Below are 18,053 nucleotides of genomic sequence, written 5' to 3'. Positions count from 1 at the left end.
TACTATCACTAAAATAGCTTACTGAGGAGCTGTTTGTGTTGGTAAGAGGGAAGTTTAGATGGCGTGGTGAACTAAGGATGGAAGGCCAGGACATTTCTGCTGTAATTTTCAACCTAACATCCTTCTGAAGATCTGTGTCCACTTCAAATACAGCATTCAGTCTGGAGAAACAGTTATAAAACTCACTTTTACATTTTGCATAAACAAATTTTGAGACTATCACTGAGATTCAGATCAGTAAGAAAAAGAACCCAAAATCTATTTGATCATTTGCAGAGGTACAAACAGTAGAAAATAAAAAATCCAATATAGCATCTGCAATCCAGAAAATTTCTTTTGCCTGCATAGGTACAGTAAATCAGTACATCTACTCTAAAAGCAATGGATACACAGACTGTGTGCCTGCACCCCTCTCTAATAAACCTAAAGCAAATCTGAACAAGTCATACTTGGTGCTAGCCACTGCTTCCACCAGTGAATGAAGTTCTTTGCTATTAAACACCCTCCACAACAGACTTGGGTCCCCTTCTCCCACAGGCTCTCCAGCATGAATTGAAACTAAACTAAAAGTACTGAGCTCTCCAGTCAGCAAAACAGACAAAATATTAGGCTTCAAACCCAGAGAAATATTTTGGAGAAACTCCAAACGTCCGAGTCACAACCTCTCTGTTTCCAGAAGTTCTCTCTCCTTTCCCTGAATGATCCTTTGGACAGCTGGGTAACTTTAACTCTCGTTAAAAGTATTCAATACTTTAAAATATGTTATAATAAATAATATTAAAGCATTGTATATTCAAGTTAGAACTACTCCTTATTCAGAACTAATCTTTAGTAGCATTCTCCTTTACTGTTCTCTTAGTGTAGGGGACAGAACATTCTTGAAAGTTACTGGTGCAGCTAAATAGAGGATTCTGTTTAGATCAGATCTTCTCAGGAGTTAATAATAATTCACCATTATAACAAAGAGGTGATAAGGGGAGAACTATTTAGTTGCATACAGACATTTTGTTTCTTCACATGCCTTTTTTTAAAAGGGCAATCTGGATGCTATCAACACAAAAGACACATACTGTTTATCTTAACTTGCATCTCTTGGAGATTAAATCAACTTTATGTACGAGAAGGCAGACATTTAAAAGGTATGTAGCAGTCTACAGAGTTTAATTTTTCTAAATATTAAGTAGCAACCATTAATCTTCTCAAGGTAAAATACAAGAAAATTTTGTAATTCACTGAAATGCAAACATCACAGTATGGTAATAATAGAAAACTGAAAATGAAACCTTATGAAATCCTAAAAGGGATATTGAGGATAAGATTTTAAAACAGTTTAAGCAGGGATACTGACCCTTGGGTTCTTTTTCTTATACAACCAGTATAATCTTGGTTTTGGAAACTTTTGTGGAGTAGAGACTGCCTTGCTGTTACAATCTTTTCAAGAACTCCAGCAACTCAGTGACTAGTAACTTTCAGTGTTTCCTTTAATTGAGGAAAATTATTACTGTTTTTAAACTTTTAAAATGCTCTCTTTAAAGGTTTTGTAGAGAAGGTCAAGTAACTCCTCCTTGACCCCCTCTCTTAAAGAGCACAGCAATAATAAGAAGCTTTGTATTCTACAGGAGCACACATATCATAGAATTATTACTGACTTAAGGCCTGAGCAAACAAAAGAAATAAAATACTTACCTATGGCTTGAGTTCTCTTTTATTTCTGTCCATTCTTTGAAAAAATTCTCATGCAAGTCCCAGTCAGTATCCCATGCATCTTCTTGCATTGCTATGCTGTGCTGAACTTTAGATTCCGCTGTAGGAAATAATGTGTTTTTATAAATCTTCAAGTAAAATCATTACTTAAGGAGAAAACTCATTTTAAATGATTCTCATTATAAAATTGAACTTTACTTACATTTAGATAGAAAAGGCAATCCTACATAACAATGATCTCCACACTGTAAACCGGGATCAAAATAAATATTTGCAATCTGCAAAACATGTAAGAGCTGATCAATTAAACAGCACAGTAAATCTAACAACCAAAGAAACAAGAGGGAAGATTTCTGTTGAACACAGAAACTTACCATATGCTATATAGAAAAGAGAACTTATAAACGTTTAGAAATGAGACATAAACAAACCTTTGATTTTTTTCCTGGCTCTAAATCTTCTTTATTACTCCTTAGCCTCTTATAATAAAACCTTACATCTTCTGACAGAGACCGTATGTGTTGTATTTTCACTTTCTGAGAAAAGGAGTTCATAATGTTCAGGCTCTGGTGAACTACTTTCCCCTAAGGAAAAGAAAAGGAAAAAGATCTGCAGGATATGTATTTTTCCCTAGCATAAGTATCTATTTATGAAGGCTGGCAAAGACCACAGCACTGCTGAAGTGTTAAACTGCATTTTTCAATACACCATCGTAAAGAAATGCCATTTGCAACACTTCAAGCTAGTAAGTTTCTGCAAAGTTGTATTTTTTCATCCATCTGCTTCCAAACACATTTCACCCTTCTTTGAAAATTAAGAACACCTGAAGTATCTTGGAAGGGCTTGGACAACAGCTCTCTTTAATCAAATCATGATAAAAAAATATCAGAAGAGGAAAGGCAAGAGAAAGCTTCAGTTTCTGAGCCTCCTATTACGAAAGGGAAACAGTCTTTTTGTGAAAGATCACTGCTGACAATTAGAAATAGTAACTGGTCACTAAGAATTAGAAATAATCTGAAAGAAGAGTAAAGAGAAGCTACGATTAAAAAACTACAGGAGACAGAGGACTTTTAAAACACTCCTTCCTGCTCCCAAATGAAATTGAGACACAACACACCAAGACTACATCTAGGAAGAAAACAGGAAGTTTTTTCCCCACACCTTTACAGCCTGCCTCCCTTTCTGAGTCAAACATTATTTCACCTTTTAAGCATAGAAAACATAGTTTAATTGTCATGATCAAAATCCTGACAATGCTCAAGCTCTACCCCTGTCTCAGTTGTAAGTCAAGGATTCTATGGTCATGTTTTACACCTTACCTCAACACCCAGCCTGGTATGTGTAGAGGAAACAAATAATAGAAACAAAAGCAGAAGAAAAATGCAACTCAGGACTGGTGGGGAAACTTCAGATTTATGTTTAAAAAAAAAAACAGTATGAGCAAATATAAATACCCAAGACTATCTTTTAATGAACATGTTTTTCTTGTTCCCCTTAAATCAATACTTTAGACTTTAAAAAAAAATAAAAATTCTCTAAGTTTAAGTGGAGACATGGAAGAGGTCTTTTGCAGGTTCAAAATTTGCCTGTGGCCTCAGGAAAGAGTCACATATTGCAACAGCCTCAACAGAAGTAATTGCAGAGGGAAAGAAACTACAAAAATAAATCTTTAACAGTACAGTCCTGTAAAACTGAATTAGGAGGTATATCTGAGCTTCATCTGTGGATTCCTATGAAAAACAAACTGTCATCAATGGGACAAGATACAGGTTTGTTAAAGTGTCTAGAACAAATAAATAGTATTTTACTAACACCTTTACATAGCATTTAGACACGAAGCAACAAGGAAAAAAAATTGTTCAGCACTATTAAGAAAAACAGAACAATGCTGTTTAGCATAGAGGAGCTCAAAGATGAGCTTTGATCAGGGAGGAGCTGAGAGGTGGCACTGTGAGGTAAAGATGACACTATGAAACAGAAGTCAACACAGCTAAGATTTGTTTAAATCAAGACACTGACCTTTACAAGGCCTGTATACACAGTCAGTGTATTGCCAACAACCTTCAACAGAATACCAGAAATCACACTTGAGTACAAATACACTAAAATTATAAACAGACAGACAGCTCTGGGAACCAGGCAGCTGCAGGAGAATTACATCCTAAGTATGAACTGAAAAGCATGTGTTACTAAAATAGTAGCACCTAGTTATTCCTGGATGGTGTAGCTGTCAAGTTTCTCCACCAAACACTGAAACAAAAAGAACTGATGCTATTTTAGGCTTATTTTCATAAGTAATAGAAGCATTACAGAAGAGCTAAATGTAAGTGTAGCATGAATTCAGTGAGCATAAGTTCAGTTTGAAATTAATCCAAGAAAAAGAAAAGTATTTTATGTTCTCAAATACAAAAAGAGCTAAGTGATCAACTAATGGAAGTAGTAAGTGAGGCTGACTGCTCTGAAAAGCTTGAGGCTTGACCACAGTAAATAGTCTATAATCTTGTCGAAGGTGATAATTGTATTTGAATCTATACTCCCAAACAAAATGCAGGAGGCCAAAGATCCCCTGAAAGAATAATTGTCTGAAAACATTCCTAGAAAAAGCATGAAGACAATAAAAATCACAGTCATCTAGGGAAGAGAAAGAATGAGGACAGCAAGGAATCTATGCCTGAGAAACACAGGTGCTATCTTTCAGACTCTACACAGAAGTAGGATCTGCCAAAACAAAATAAAGCAAAAGGAAATAAAACAAACAAACAACCCCCCCCCCAAAAAAAACCCCACTAAATCAAAGCAAAAAATCACAAACAACAAACAAACAAACAAGAGCCCCCCCCCCCCCCCACCAAAATCAAGCTGACAAGACTATGGGCATATTATTATGAAATACTGAGAAGTTCTTTAACCATTTCATCTGAAACAAACTCAAATGAGATTAAAAAAACATTACTTCTTTATGGTCCAACATGGGACAAAATATTTTTACGTGGCACTCAAAAGGGAACATTATTCACATGAATTCTTCTTCATAATCATCATCATCATAATTTCTAATAATTCTAGTAGATTCAGATAGAGAATACAGAAACTGCTTTATCTCCAGTGAATGAAAGGGAAGTGGATCTTTAAGCTATTTTAACTGACAAAAAGCTTATGAAGTAGGTCATAATGAAGTTTTAGATGTGGCATTCAGTGTAATAAATATCCATATAATGGTGAGGCTATATAGTAAAAAAAAAAAAAAAATCTTAAAGGATAAAAAACAACTAGTGATCTTTGCAGGCATGACAGTGATCTGTAGGCATGACTGTTTGACCTCAAGAGCAGCAAGACTTCAGAAGGAAGATGGAATATGTGGCAATTGCAGCAAACACCTCCTGAAGTCCTGCTGACATACCTTCCTCTGATGAGACCTGTCCCACTACATGAGTATTTCAAGATCCCATTCAAGTGGGCTGTTGAGGAGATGTAGGGACAACTCATGCTTGGAACACATAGTGGAAAAATCTCAAACAATCCCCAAAATAATGACAAACTGATCGTAACTGTTCAGCAGTACAATCTCTACAGCAATTTGACACAGAATTCAGGACAGTGCTCTCCTTTGAAAAGGGCACATAAAGCAAAAACATAGCAATTAAACATTTAATTCTGCCCAACTCTCTTACCGGAAAAGCAGGTGGAAGAAAAACATGTTTCGGAGAGCAGGTCAATGAGCCTACAGCAATCACAGCCTTCACTGGTATAGTTAAAATCTGGACCAAAAAAACCAAGAAAATTTTAGAAAAAAAACCCCTTACATTTCTAGCCTTTAAATGCCTCTTCCACTTCTAAATTGCATAGAATAATAAAACCCTGAAATTCTACAATTCACTTAGCCTAAGTTTATATAGACACTTGAAACATGGAGACATGAATTAAGATTTCAACCCATCATCATATTCTGAACAGTCACTGCAGGAGTGCAGGAAGCACTCCTTTACTCAGCCATCCTCAGTTGTCTTCTACATGGAACAGAAAAGCGTACTGAAAACATAAGCTCCCCAGTGGGATATTATATAGGTCTCATTTGAATGGAGCTTACTTTGATGGAAAACAGGAGAGTAACATCTTTAAAGTAAATGAGGGAAGAAGATACACCCAACTTCTCCAAACATGGTGTTACTGTAATACCTTGGGACACACATTGAAAAAGTAGTTGGAAGGGATGGCGGTGAGATTCAAGAACCAATACAACTAGAATAACTTGTAACAAGCAAGAAAATAAAATGCTTCAGAATCTCTAACTGCAGGGTCACATACATGTGTAGATACACTAAAAGAAAGCTTAAAATCTCCAATAACTGGCAGAATTTGGGAATTTCCCTTTTTCTGTAGCACCATCAGAACCACATAATCAGTAATATAATTTCCTGACTTCATAAGCACAGAGTCACATTTGGGGTTTTTACCATATATCACAGGAAGATATTAAATGCAGATTGCATTATTCATTAGATTCTCTCTCCTGCAAAAACAAGGCATATGAAGTTGAGGCAACCAGTTATTCCCTCCCACATTAATCAGTGCAAGGATTCTGTTTCATCAAGTGCCAGCAAACTGTGGCAAACTGCAGTATGGTTTAGTGGGCATGGTGGCAATCCAGTCTTTGTAAACCTTAATGATTCTCTGACTCTCCAAAATAGCTTTGACATTGCATTTTGACAAAAAAAGGCTGATATTACAGCTCAGTTTCAGTAACTGACAATGTAGGGAGAAGCACACTGTCAGACCATGATACGCCCCAAGAGCCACGCATTGATGTCATGTCATTGAAGAACCCAAACTGCCAAGAATTAGGTCAGATTTAAATGGATATTTCTGAAAGCTGGACAAAAAAAAATAATAAAACCATAAGCAGCATTCCTGTTGTATGATGCAGGGTTAACTTGCAAAGATAACCTGACCTCTGGAGTTCCCTTCCAACCTCAACTCATGCTACACTCTGTCCACTAATACAACACTTGAAGACTAAACAGATCTTTTGGGCAACACTCATTTATTATACAATAAATATACCTCAAAATCTGTTGTGATTTGTACAGCTCCATCATGAATTCCTTCAAGTTCCTTTGCTATTAGATTTACTCTGAACACTGCATAATAGCCTGATGCGAGGATCACCTGCAAATGGTAGAAAACGTCACCAATGTATTCCATTCAACAAAAAGAAATTTCACTAAAAATCAGACTCAAAATCCATTTAAAACACTGTCAGTGATAAACAAGGAGTTCAAATATGTAAGTGACTAACAGAAGAATTATCTATTCCTTGTGGTGATAAATTTCCACTCATCCCAGATTAATACTAAGCATCATCTGAGGGTATCAAGATTGGTTAGGTTTGGAAAGGGTAAACTTCAGAAACAGCAATTTGAATACAATGCTGCTCCTTAAAATAAATTTAGGAAGCCTACATGCTTTATCATACTCAACTTCAGACAAAAATTAAGAATTCTTATCTCTCCTCTGCTAAAATGAAACTGAAAGAACTTGCAGAGGTTTGTCTCTTTTCTCTCCTCCTATATCTAGCTTTAAGCAATGGATTCAAAGGTTTACTTACTGACGACTGATCAGATGCAGTAGCATTGTGTAGTTCATGGTGATTTGCAATTATTGTTGTTCTGTTTCCCTTTTCAGTTGTTAGAAGTTCTACAGCCAAACCATCCCCTATAATATGCCAATTTTTTATAGCCAGCTTAAAAAGAACAAAAGGTACTGTTTTCAGTAACAACATTGACGTAAATTTTTTAAAAGATAAACTAAAAATAAATGCATCCTCACCTCTATTGGATTGCTGTTGATGACTGCAAATAAAATGCTGGTGGCTTCTGTGGCACTCAATATGCCAAAATCTATAAATCGCTCCTCAGTTTTTGGAGACAGTACAAAGTACTAGAAAGATTGATGAAAGTATTTTAGCATAAGTGAAATATAAAGTGTGCTCAAACTCTAAGCTCATTAAAAAGTCACATTAATAATTTTAATACAACACTACCATGACAATCTCAAAATTCTGTATTAATAAACTTCCTATGTAAAACTAAAGATTTAAAAGGAACAAAAAAAGAATTTTTCAGCAGACACCAAAGTAGAATAAAAAATTAAAGAGTCCTAGGAAGTCTGTCTCTAATTAGACAGAAGTTGTTAAACAAAAAAGGAAAATACTTACATCTAGAAATCCTGTGTATGCTCGGACAGGTAGGTGAAATTTAGAAGCATTGGTGATTAGTAGGATATTGTTATCTATGTGAACAGATGATGTGGAAGGCATAAAATGAAGTGTAAAAATATATCTTGATTCATTGGGTGGAATTAAGACTGGTTTACTGAAGTTCTGGACCTAGATCATTAAACAATGAAGACCAAGGTTACAACTGAACAAAGCGCATCACATTTAAGCATTTACTAATAGGTAAAGACATTCACTGAAATGGGACTTACTTTAAACATTGGTTTTGCTTCTTCTGGTAATACAACATCATGTATAAGGACTGCAAAACTGAATGTGTTTGTTAGATAGATCAGTCTTTCCACAGAATCAGCAGCACTGTCACGGATGTGAAAGAGTGTAGCAGCATGATCAAATCCTAAATAACTATTAAAAGAAAACAGAGTAAAGAAAATAAAGATTTTCCTCAAAGTGTTTTCCTTACACAAAGACTAGATTCATTAATTCAAGCTAAAGGTACATACCCCACTGCATGCTGAAACTGTGTTACCAGCACTACAGGGATGTCAGTAACTAGGTAACTCAAAGAAGGTAAGAAAACATGTAACTGAGAATAATAGGAGGACTAAAAGGAAGCGTTGAAGTATTAATTTTGCAAATCATGTGTATTTTTTATTAGCCAAATCATGTGTCTGCAGCACAAAAATTCTGGTAAGGTAAGGTTTAGTTTGTTGGCCGTTAGAATAGCCTGCCAGTTCTGTTGATAAAATAGCACTCATTCAAAATGTTTTTAAAGTCAGCTTTGCCATACTTTGTAAATAAGTAACAAAACCCAAGGAAACACAGCATTTTTCCAAAATTTTGCTTAAAACCAAAAGTACGTTCTCTACCCTTACTTCATATAGCAACAGAACAGCGAATGCAAAAGCAGAATTGTTTCCAGTACTGCATTTTTGAAAAGGCTCATCTGCAGTTTTCAGCTGCTCTTAGAAACAACTCGCTAAGGTCAATTTTAACTCAAACTTGAAACCGACTTATTAACGTCTAAGACTACCCCATCCATTTGTTTACAAACAGGAATATTCCCTTCTAATTTAGAACATTTAGTTTTTGAACTATGTTCAGTTACTGGAAGCTTACCCATCCAAAACTTCTGCTTGATACGGTATTTCAAGTTTGGAATAGCTCTTCTCTTTTGCTTTAACAGTTATTTTCCCAGAAGACTGTGATGCTCTTTTTGCTTTTGATGCTGTACACACAAGAATATAAGAAGTTTGTTAAAGCTGATAAAAATTGTTCCATTAAGTTATACTAGAATGAGTGGAAGAATAATACCACAGAGCTAGCCCAGAAATTAATTATTGTGGAAGGAAAAAAGTGGAGCTTAAGGGAATTTCAATGACCAAACTGACATGGAGTAAAGTCTGTGAAACAAGAGACCCCAATTCTGAAATCTTCCCATTCAACACCAGGTAGATGACCTGCCTGATTTACTAAACTTTTCTACAGTAGGGAAGCCTGATTGTTGCTGTCCTATAAATAACCTGAACATGTCCAGAGGATAATTTGGATCCAGATGAATTAAAGTCTCCACTAAGAATATGGAATAAAACTGTCCCTCCCCTAACAGAAGAGAAGCCTGAGATTGCTGGGCCCCTCACTTAGAACTAGCAGTTGCGAGGATCTTTGGGCCAGAAATGTAAGAAATTTTTAACAATGAAGAAATGAAAGACAAGTTAAATGTTGCAAAAAGATAAGTAGAATCCATGTAAGAATTTAAACTACACAAGCACCACGAGTGATGCTCACAGATCTGCTCCAAGATCACAGAACAAGCAATGTTAGGCCAGTAGCAATAGGGCCAAAAAAAATAAAATCAAGGCATTCAAATACTAATTAAGGTAAGCCACCAAGCCCCTAAAGCCCCTGCATGTAATCAGGACAGCTGAAATTGCATGTATTTAGGGATGGCTGCTTCACTGATAAGAATTCATCAAGTCAATGCCTAAAACACATTAAGCAGCTTAACTGGGTATTTTTTCCAGGAACCACCATTCCTTCTAAGATATACCATATGTTAGCCAGTAAGTCCTCATACAACAATTCCCACTAGCTTCAAAATCTGAATGTATTATCTCAGGTTGATAGAACTCATCTCTTTCAGAATTTATAAGCTAAAATGTACTTCACTTGTTTTAGAAACCATGAGCTATTAAATTTCTAAAGTGCTAATCCATTAATGATAATAAAAATCAATTGTTTCCTCTTTTTCCATGCAACTCCTAAAATTATGTCTACCACAACGATTGCATGCATAAGATTCCATTTTTAAGCAATCAAGGCAGAAAGACTTACAGCACCAACTAGTATCTCAAAGCAGTAACATCTGAGTAGTCACCACCATTCTATCAGTTGATTAAAATATCTATAAAAACAGAGGTGCCTCTCTACAAAATATCAGCACAGTATTTAAAGTCACACTATGTAGGAGAAAAATCCCAGAATACCAGATTGGAAGGAGACCTCAAGGACCACTCGGTCCAACCTTTCCTGGCAGAAGTACAGTTTAAACAAGATGTCTCACCACCCTGGCCAGATTGATTTTAAGTGCCCAACACTGCAGAATCCACCCCTTCTTGGGGAGATTATTTCAATGGCTGATTGTTTTCATTGTGAAAAATTTTCTTCTTGCATATATCTGAAATTTCCCCAGGAGTAACTTGTACTTGTTACCTTGTTTATTAGAATTTCTCAAAAGCAAATTTCTGTTTACAATAAAAATACATTTAAATAATCAGTGCCTTAACCTAAGAATACAGTTATGTTTATTAGAAAAACTAAGACTACCTTCTCTTCTCATCTGTATTTACCAGCCTAAGACACTTGTTGATCAGGAACAAAGACAATCCTTTCAGAAATAACTGAAGTTCAGAAGATCTGTAAGCCTTTTCCAGGTAGGAAAATCCTATTTTCTTCTCAAAATTATAAACAGTGTTTTGTTAAGAGAGTGAAAATAATCAGTGAAACGTAAGTTTTCAGAAGCACTTGACAAGTTCTAAGAAGAGAGAAGCAGTACTTACCATCAAAGCTAATGCTTGCAACTTTGGTATATTTACTTTCAGAGGCTTTTAACGTAACAGGCTTGAAATAAACTGTTATCGCTTCGTTCTGTGGTGTAGGTCTAACACTCTGCAAACAATCAAAATATGAAGCATCTGTAAATTTATCACTGCTAACATGCTGTGAAGCCTTCTTGTGTCTTTCACAGTGATAAAACTGCAACTAGTTTTGACCCAGCTCTTGCGGGTCTGTCTTTCCTATAACAAAGCAGCATTACAAGTGGGTTTAGAATTTTTTTCAGGTCCTACAAATTACTCAGTCAATATACAGGAAAGTGGATAACAGTGGGTTCTCCTCAGGGATGCTGAATTAAGTGGCAGTATGGCCAGAAACCTATTAATAAAATAGAAACCAAACCTTATTTAGGATTTAATTTTTATTCTTAATGCTGCAGGGCTGCAATAGCTATGCTGTTTGTTTCTGGTGCACTCACTAAAAAAGCTGTTAAATGACTTGTGCAACTACCAGAGAGGACACAGACATCTACCTCCCTTGTCTCTAATCCCATGCTCAGTCTGCAGAGAAAAGAATAACTAAGGGTATAGAGAAACGTTTTCTAGATCTGTGATGACACTCATTCTACACTAATGCTTTACAAGGTCACCCTTTACATCTGAGGGTTTACTGTTTTAAACTAAAGGGAAAAGGTAAATGGGCATCACTGGAAGAGCTATTGTGTCAGTTAACAGCTGATTTGTAGAGGTACTCATTGCTATGCAGCAGGATAAGGGATTCTGCATCCTCTGAAGACTATAAAGCTTGGTAGCAAACTCTCTACCTAGATTCCATGGAGAAACTGGGCATGAAGCATTTAAATGAGCTTATTCTTGTTTTCCTTAAAATTAGCATGGCTGCCATGATTCTTCCTCCCCAGCTGTCTTCTCCTGCTTTAAGAACAGCTCAGCTGCTCACGTAGCAGCTGTTAAGCCACAGCAAATCACAGGATGCTGAATTAAGGAAGCAAATGAGTGCTGCCTTACCTTCTGCTGGGCTGCAGAGGTTTAGCACCTGTTTAATAAGCAGCTGAGCCTTTCCTGGTCAGGGAGGAGCAAGGCAGACAGCTAGCAGTGCAAACCAATTACAGTTCTTCCAAGCCAAGCTGTCCTTGATTGTAAATTAAAGCCATAAAAGTGTGCATAAATAACTAAGTTCTGCAGACCACATGATCCTTCAGTGGGAACAAGCGGCACTACTCCTGCAGCTAATGAATAATCTCCGTTAACTCAACCACAAGTTTTGTATTTTGGATTTATAGCACTGACCTTTGTTCACCACCATATCTGCGTACATGGGGTGCAGATATTTGGTATTTCTCTTTGTAAGTCAATAACTATCTCAATTTCCTTCTAATGAGATCCACACTACAAAACTAAAGCCTTGACTCATCTTTAAAAAAAAAAAAAAAGCCTCCTAAAGCAGATGAAATCGAAGTTGTGATAAAGTTCACAACTTCAGGATGACAGAGACAATAAACGGTTTTAGGAGCTCTTTTCACACAAAATGCTTTCTTTAATTTCTGGTTTGAAATAATGCTGATTTCATCTAATGAATCAAACTGGAAATTTTCAAAAGGACAGCCTGTTACCAGAAAAATGGCAGGTTTCAGAGGTGCAACTCTTAAACCACAAGTGTAACAAACCAACATGTATTTACTCAAAATGTCTACAGCTGGTAAATTTAGTTAAGGAAGGAATTTACACTGTTTTGTTGAAAATTTCTGAACTACATAATGCACATTTCCCATTGGTTGCTTGATTACATGCTATAAAGGGAAATTCAAAATTAAGACAACTAGGGAAAAAACAAACATCCTTAAGAATCCTTTCAATGTCACTTTCCTCAAATTTCAACCTATTTCAAATAAAGCTCAAGTAAAACCTGTCTTAAAATATGCATTAAAAATCATCAACAAAACAAGTTCCATCAAGAACTTAATACCACCAATTTTCTCAGAATAAATCCTAACAGCAACTTTTGTAGAGAAGAATAATTTTAAATAGACATGCTTCAGTAACACATGGCTCTCCCACAGAATGACCCACTCAGGATTCCTGACCCTGCTCTGTGAAGACACATTCAGTATTTATCATGACTGCAGAAAATTAAGATCTTAAATTTTCTAAAGGACACAAAGAGGGGCTAAAACTTCTGTGCTTTTGCAGGAGTTCTTGAGAAAGACTTTGAAGGTTTAGGGAGTCTTGGGCTACATGCACTCTAATAAACTAAAGAGTAGGAGTTGGAAGACGGGCACACGTTCATCTACACTGTTTACCAGCCAGAAGGCTCCTGAGCCTCGTTTTGTCTTGCCCACCTTGCATAGCCAAAAAAGCCCTGTGGCTACAGGTAGCAGATTAAGGCTGGTTCCATTAGTGTCAGAACCACATCTGAACTGTTTTATTCTCTTTTACAGACACAACTCTCAGAAATTTCTTGGCCTTTTGTTTAAACAGAGATACACCTAACTAATTAAAGTTCACTTTCTCCATAAAGAATCATCCAGAACGTGGAACAAACTACTACTAAACTATAATCCTTGATAATTTTGAGATGCATGCACCCAAATGAAAAGATGAAGACAACCCAGAAGCACACTACTTCTTTTGCTAAGAAAAATTAACCCCTATTCTAAAGCTGGGATAGAACTTAATACTTCCTTACACAAACATTCTTGTTTTCAAACTGATACCATTCAGCTTCACTAAGACAGTCCCAAAGTTCCTGGTTCTTCATGCATCAAACATGATCAGGACCTCAAGTTTTGAAGTATCCCTTTGCTTTTAGCAGTCAAACAGGCTTAAAGTGCCTTAAGGAAACACAAAATTTTCATTACAGAGATGGGATAAAACAGAGTTCAACAATCAGATTTTTGACAGAACAGCTAATCGTTGCAGCATGACTAGTTCATCCAGTCATGAAATAAGGAGCTTTCTCCTTAATAATGGAACAAACCCTACAAAATGAGGGAGATATTATAAGGAGTTTTAAAATTTGAAAAAGAAAATTACTTGCTCTTATCTTCCTCAACCAGTTTGCTGAACCTAGAGCATGACTAAGTACTTGAAGGCAGAACAACTACAAGTCTGGCAACAATATTAGCAGTCTCTCACACACTGGTGACCTGAAGATATTTAGTTCCTCTAGCACCCAGATTAAACATATGCTAAATATAGCCTTGGCCTTTTCTTCTGACATTAAGATGAAATTTCTCACACAGCTCTGTCTAACTACTTTTAAACTGGCTCTAAAGGGTCAGAAGTCTATTTGTCAAGCTTTCCTAGAAGTAAGCTATTCACCAAGTCCCTTCTTGGATGAAATTCTCTACTCTTGCTTTCCACTTTGAAATTCATTGATTGGCAGAAATTCACAAAGTGCTTCAGAAGCTAGAAAGGTACAAACTTCCCAAAAAAGCTGTCCCTTAATGAAAAGAACAATTGACTTGATGTGCCATGTGACACACTGAAAAACATATCATGTCTGGACCTGTGTGGTAGCTTTTTCCTTGCAAAAGTGAGTCCCAAAGGCTTTAAAAATAGCCAATTAACTGCTTTGATACACAGTAAAAAAATAATTTCCCTGGAAAAGTTTTGTCATTACATGTATAATGGTTATCAAATAACAGCCTTCCATTAGATTGGTATTTATGGTTTACTGCCCACAGTCCAAAGACCACAGTTAAAAAAAAAAAAGAAAAGGATGGGCTTGGGTCTTTTTTTAAATGGAGGAGTATGAATTAGGCACTACACAACCAGGTATTAGAAGTGATACTGATGGTCTGAAAACATGGCTATTTGCATTGTACACAGCAAGTACATTACACATTTTAAAAATAATAATTAAAAAAGCAAACCGTTAAATCTAAAAAGACAAACATGCAAATATAGCTGGAAAAATTATTTATTGACTTTGCCAACCCTCTCAATGCAAAAATCATACACAGTTCTTTTTGGTTTTTAAAACTGTCTATGGAAGTTGTGCCATAGCTTACAAAGCCATTATTCCTATAGGATCACCTGACCTCACTGCAATAAGCATCAGGACCTCAATGAAATAAAATCTTTTTGCACTATACTGTAAGTTTCTCTTGTTTGCAGTATACTGTAAGATTCTCTTGTCTTGAAAATTATTAGTGAATAGCAGCTTAGCAAGCACTGCAATGGTCTATTGTCACTGTGAAAACTTATCTTCACCACTAAAAATGTTTCCTGTTTCTACTTTAAATTCATCTAGCCTCAGTTTCCAGTATCCTAAGATTTTGCTAGATCTCTACTATTAAAACACAGCTCCTCATAGTTACAGCTTCAAGCTTTATAAACATAGAAATGCTCTCCAAGATCTCAGTAAGGAACCTCTGCCAATAGTTCAGTCATTCTTCTGGCTCCTCTGGTTCCTTTTCAACACTTCAACACTTTTTGAAGTGCACTGGGACAAGGTATAGCTAGCTACACAACTAAATCTGGAAAAGAAGGAAGACAGGAAGGGAAGAAGGAAGAAGTGAGAAAAATAGTGGGCAATGAGAAAAATCACACAGGAAAAAGGTATGAATGAACAAAGGCGGACTACCAGACTAGTGCCGAAATTCTGAAATAAAAACAGCAAGTAGAAAATCCAAATGCCAGAATTCTGAAGCTGGCTGCACTTCACGTTCAGCTCCAGTGGTCTTACTGCAAAGGGCCCTAGAGTGTTTAGGTTCTTTTGCTATTTCAAGCTACAACGCAGATAAGCTCAAGAAAAAAAAGGTAATTTTACAGGCAGCTCTTGAAAGCTACTCTTGGCTTATCTTAAAAAATTATGCTGGGGAACCACTTTATATAGTGATGTGTAAATGTGATGAGGACAAAGAATCTTACAGACTCTGTAGTAATCTCTCATCCACCGAACATGAATTACTGTTCTCAAGTATAAAAGTTTCCAAAGTATCAGATATTGCAGGTACAGCCTAAAAATGCTGTTCAGAGCATTCAAAAGAGACTTTGAAGCAAATTAATTTTAACATGCATAAAAATTATTGGCTATGCTCTGAAATTACATTTTCAGTCACACATCACCTAGCTTCTAATTCTGACCACTGCATGGTAAACCTGTGAATCATCAATTTTTATGAGGAAAAAAATAAATCCATGTAGAAAGTTTCAAATCGAAAGAAATCAAACTTACTGTAATTGGCACATCTTTTGTTCCTGAATTTAATAAATGCAGATTTAAAATTTTTGGCAGATCTGTTAAAGAACAAAAAACACTGTCTATTAGGCTATTTTAACATGTGAGTCTTATATAAAGTCATTTACACTAGGTGGTTTCTTATATACCTCCACTGTTCAGTGTTAAAATGTTATACTAACACGACAGAACAGCCAGTCTAAATAGCTAGCCCCAAGAATCTGACACAAAACTGCCTTTTTGTGTATTAATAGGTATTACATGCTTCAGCTCACCACTCACATTTCTAACACATTAAGAAGTGACCAGGCTAAAAATACGACTATCAGTGACTTTCTCAGATGCACCATGCTCAGAAGAAATTACTCTTACTTGAATATCTTTACATGTTCAGGAGAAATTACGCTTACTTGAAAATCTTTGCATGTTAAGGAAGTAGCATGGTAAAGTTATTCAGAAGCTATCTTTTTTTAGTTGAACAAAAGATAAATACTCTTTTTCATCAGCAATAAATCCCTCTTACAGTTTCAAAAAAATTTCTACTTTTACTACTTTCTGGTATATACTTTTTTATCACTAAACAATATTAATGTAAAATGTTCAGCCCAAACGCATTAGAGACAATTTTAAAACTGTCTGAAAATTATAAAGACTTGCCCAGAAGTGAAGCAGTTTTCACAAGTTCACAAACTAACTGAACCAAAATGCTTTTCAGACTAAGCCATGTGCAACTGTGCAACATTAACCTCACTACTGGACTTACAACCTGGTATGCAAACTACTGCCTGCCTGGACACACCCCAAGTACTCTTGCATCTGTGCACTACAGTAACCCACTGCTGTTATTTATCTTTTTAAAAGCATCGTTCCACAAGCAACCCGGAACAGTACAAAGGTACTGGGCTTTCCCCTCCCCACCATATTTCTCATCAATACTTTGAGAACTGAAGACTGGTTTACCTTGTGTTCGTAGTGTACCAAAATCTAGCATTTCTGTTGATGAATAGATTCCTGGTGCTTTAAAAAAAAAAAAAAGTTACCATTTTCTCATTATACTAAGAGTTAATTAATTTGAATAACTGAACAAAAACCCCAACCAAAACACAAAGCAAACCCAAAAGTCAACCAAACACCAACCATTCTTTCACAAACCTGTTGTAACTTCTACTTCAACAGGCAGAATAATAACTTCTGTGTTGTCTGAGGCATTTGTTTTTATTCTGATGAAGGCTGTATGATTATCTGCTTCTCTTGAAGAAAAGCTGGCTCTCATCACTCCTTTTGTTTCATAGGGAGGTATTTCCTGATAAATTATCAAAGTACATCTATGAGAGCGCAGTAATTACAAAAAAAGCTGTCACACCAAATAATTACAATAGAAGCATTGAATATAATTGTGTAAAGAGAAAAAGCTACAATAGCAGGAAGAGATAGGCTTCATATAACTAAAATTACCATTAAATTTATAAAGGATAGTTGTAATAATCTAATATGACACTGATTAAAACTAGGTTTATGCAAGAGAACTTTCATATCCCATTTGATTAAGTTAACAATTCTGTGATTCTAAGTTTTACATATTCAGTTTGTGGTGAAAAGACAGACTACATTAGCAGAATCTGGCAATAAACAAAAGATATTCAGAAAAAATGTTGACAGTAATATCAAATATTGACTTTGCATACTCTAAGTGTTTTCTCTCCAAAGCAGAAGCAGGCCATCCAGTTTCAGTGCTAAACACAAACTAAAAGAGTGCGTAACTCCAAGCAGCCAGAAGCTTGTGGAGCTCCACGTTTATTAGTCACCATGTAATTTACAGGAGAAAGTAAAAACCAATTTCAGTTGCTGTACAGTGCCT

The 18,053-nt window shown here is 36.0% G+C and overlaps 1 protein-coding gene across 1 annotated transcript in view; it reads right to left on the bottom strand.

Moving 5' to 3' along the window:
• Positions 1–18,053, bottom strand: part of TMEM131 (transmembrane protein 131) — a 94,157-nt gene that overhangs the window by 23,285 nt on the left and 52,819 nt on the right. The window contains exons 9-23 of the mRNA XM_068182694.1: positions 17,348–17,498; positions 17,156–17,212; positions 16,193–16,254; positions 10,999–11,107; positions 9,059–9,167; positions 8,191–8,344; positions 7,919–8,089; positions 7,531–7,641; positions 7,310–7,444; positions 6,766–6,870; positions 5,376–5,462; positions 2,136–2,288; positions 1,907–1,982; positions 1,687–1,804; positions 23–161 (exon numbers count right to left, since the gene is read on the bottom strand). Of these exons, the coding sequence (XP_068038795.1) occupies positions 23–161; positions 1,687–1,804; positions 1,907–1,982; positions 2,136–2,288; positions 5,376–5,462; positions 6,766–6,870; positions 7,310–7,444; positions 7,531–7,641; positions 7,919–8,089; positions 8,191–8,344; positions 9,059–9,167; positions 10,999–11,107; positions 16,193–16,254; positions 17,156–17,212; positions 17,348–17,498 (1,737 nt within the window). The remainder of the gene's footprint in view (positions 1–22; positions 162–1,686; positions 1,805–1,906; positions 1,983–2,135; positions 2,289–5,375; positions 5,463–6,765; positions 6,871–7,309; positions 7,445–7,530; positions 7,642–7,918; positions 8,090–8,190; positions 8,345–9,058; positions 9,168–10,998; positions 11,108–16,192; positions 16,255–17,155; positions 17,213–17,347; positions 17,499–18,053) is intronic.

This window comes from Anomalospiza imberbis, chromosome 2, assembly GCF_031753505.1.
Source record: "Anomalospiza imberbis isolate Cuckoo-Finch-1a 21T00152 chromosome 2, ASM3175350v1, whole genome shotgun sequence".
Taxonomy (NCBI): Eukaryota; Metazoa; Chordata; class Aves; order Passeriformes; family Viduidae; genus Anomalospiza; species Anomalospiza imberbis.
The sequence above is the reverse complement of the archived record's forward strand: the minus strand, read 5'-3'. Positions and strand labels throughout refer to the sequence as shown.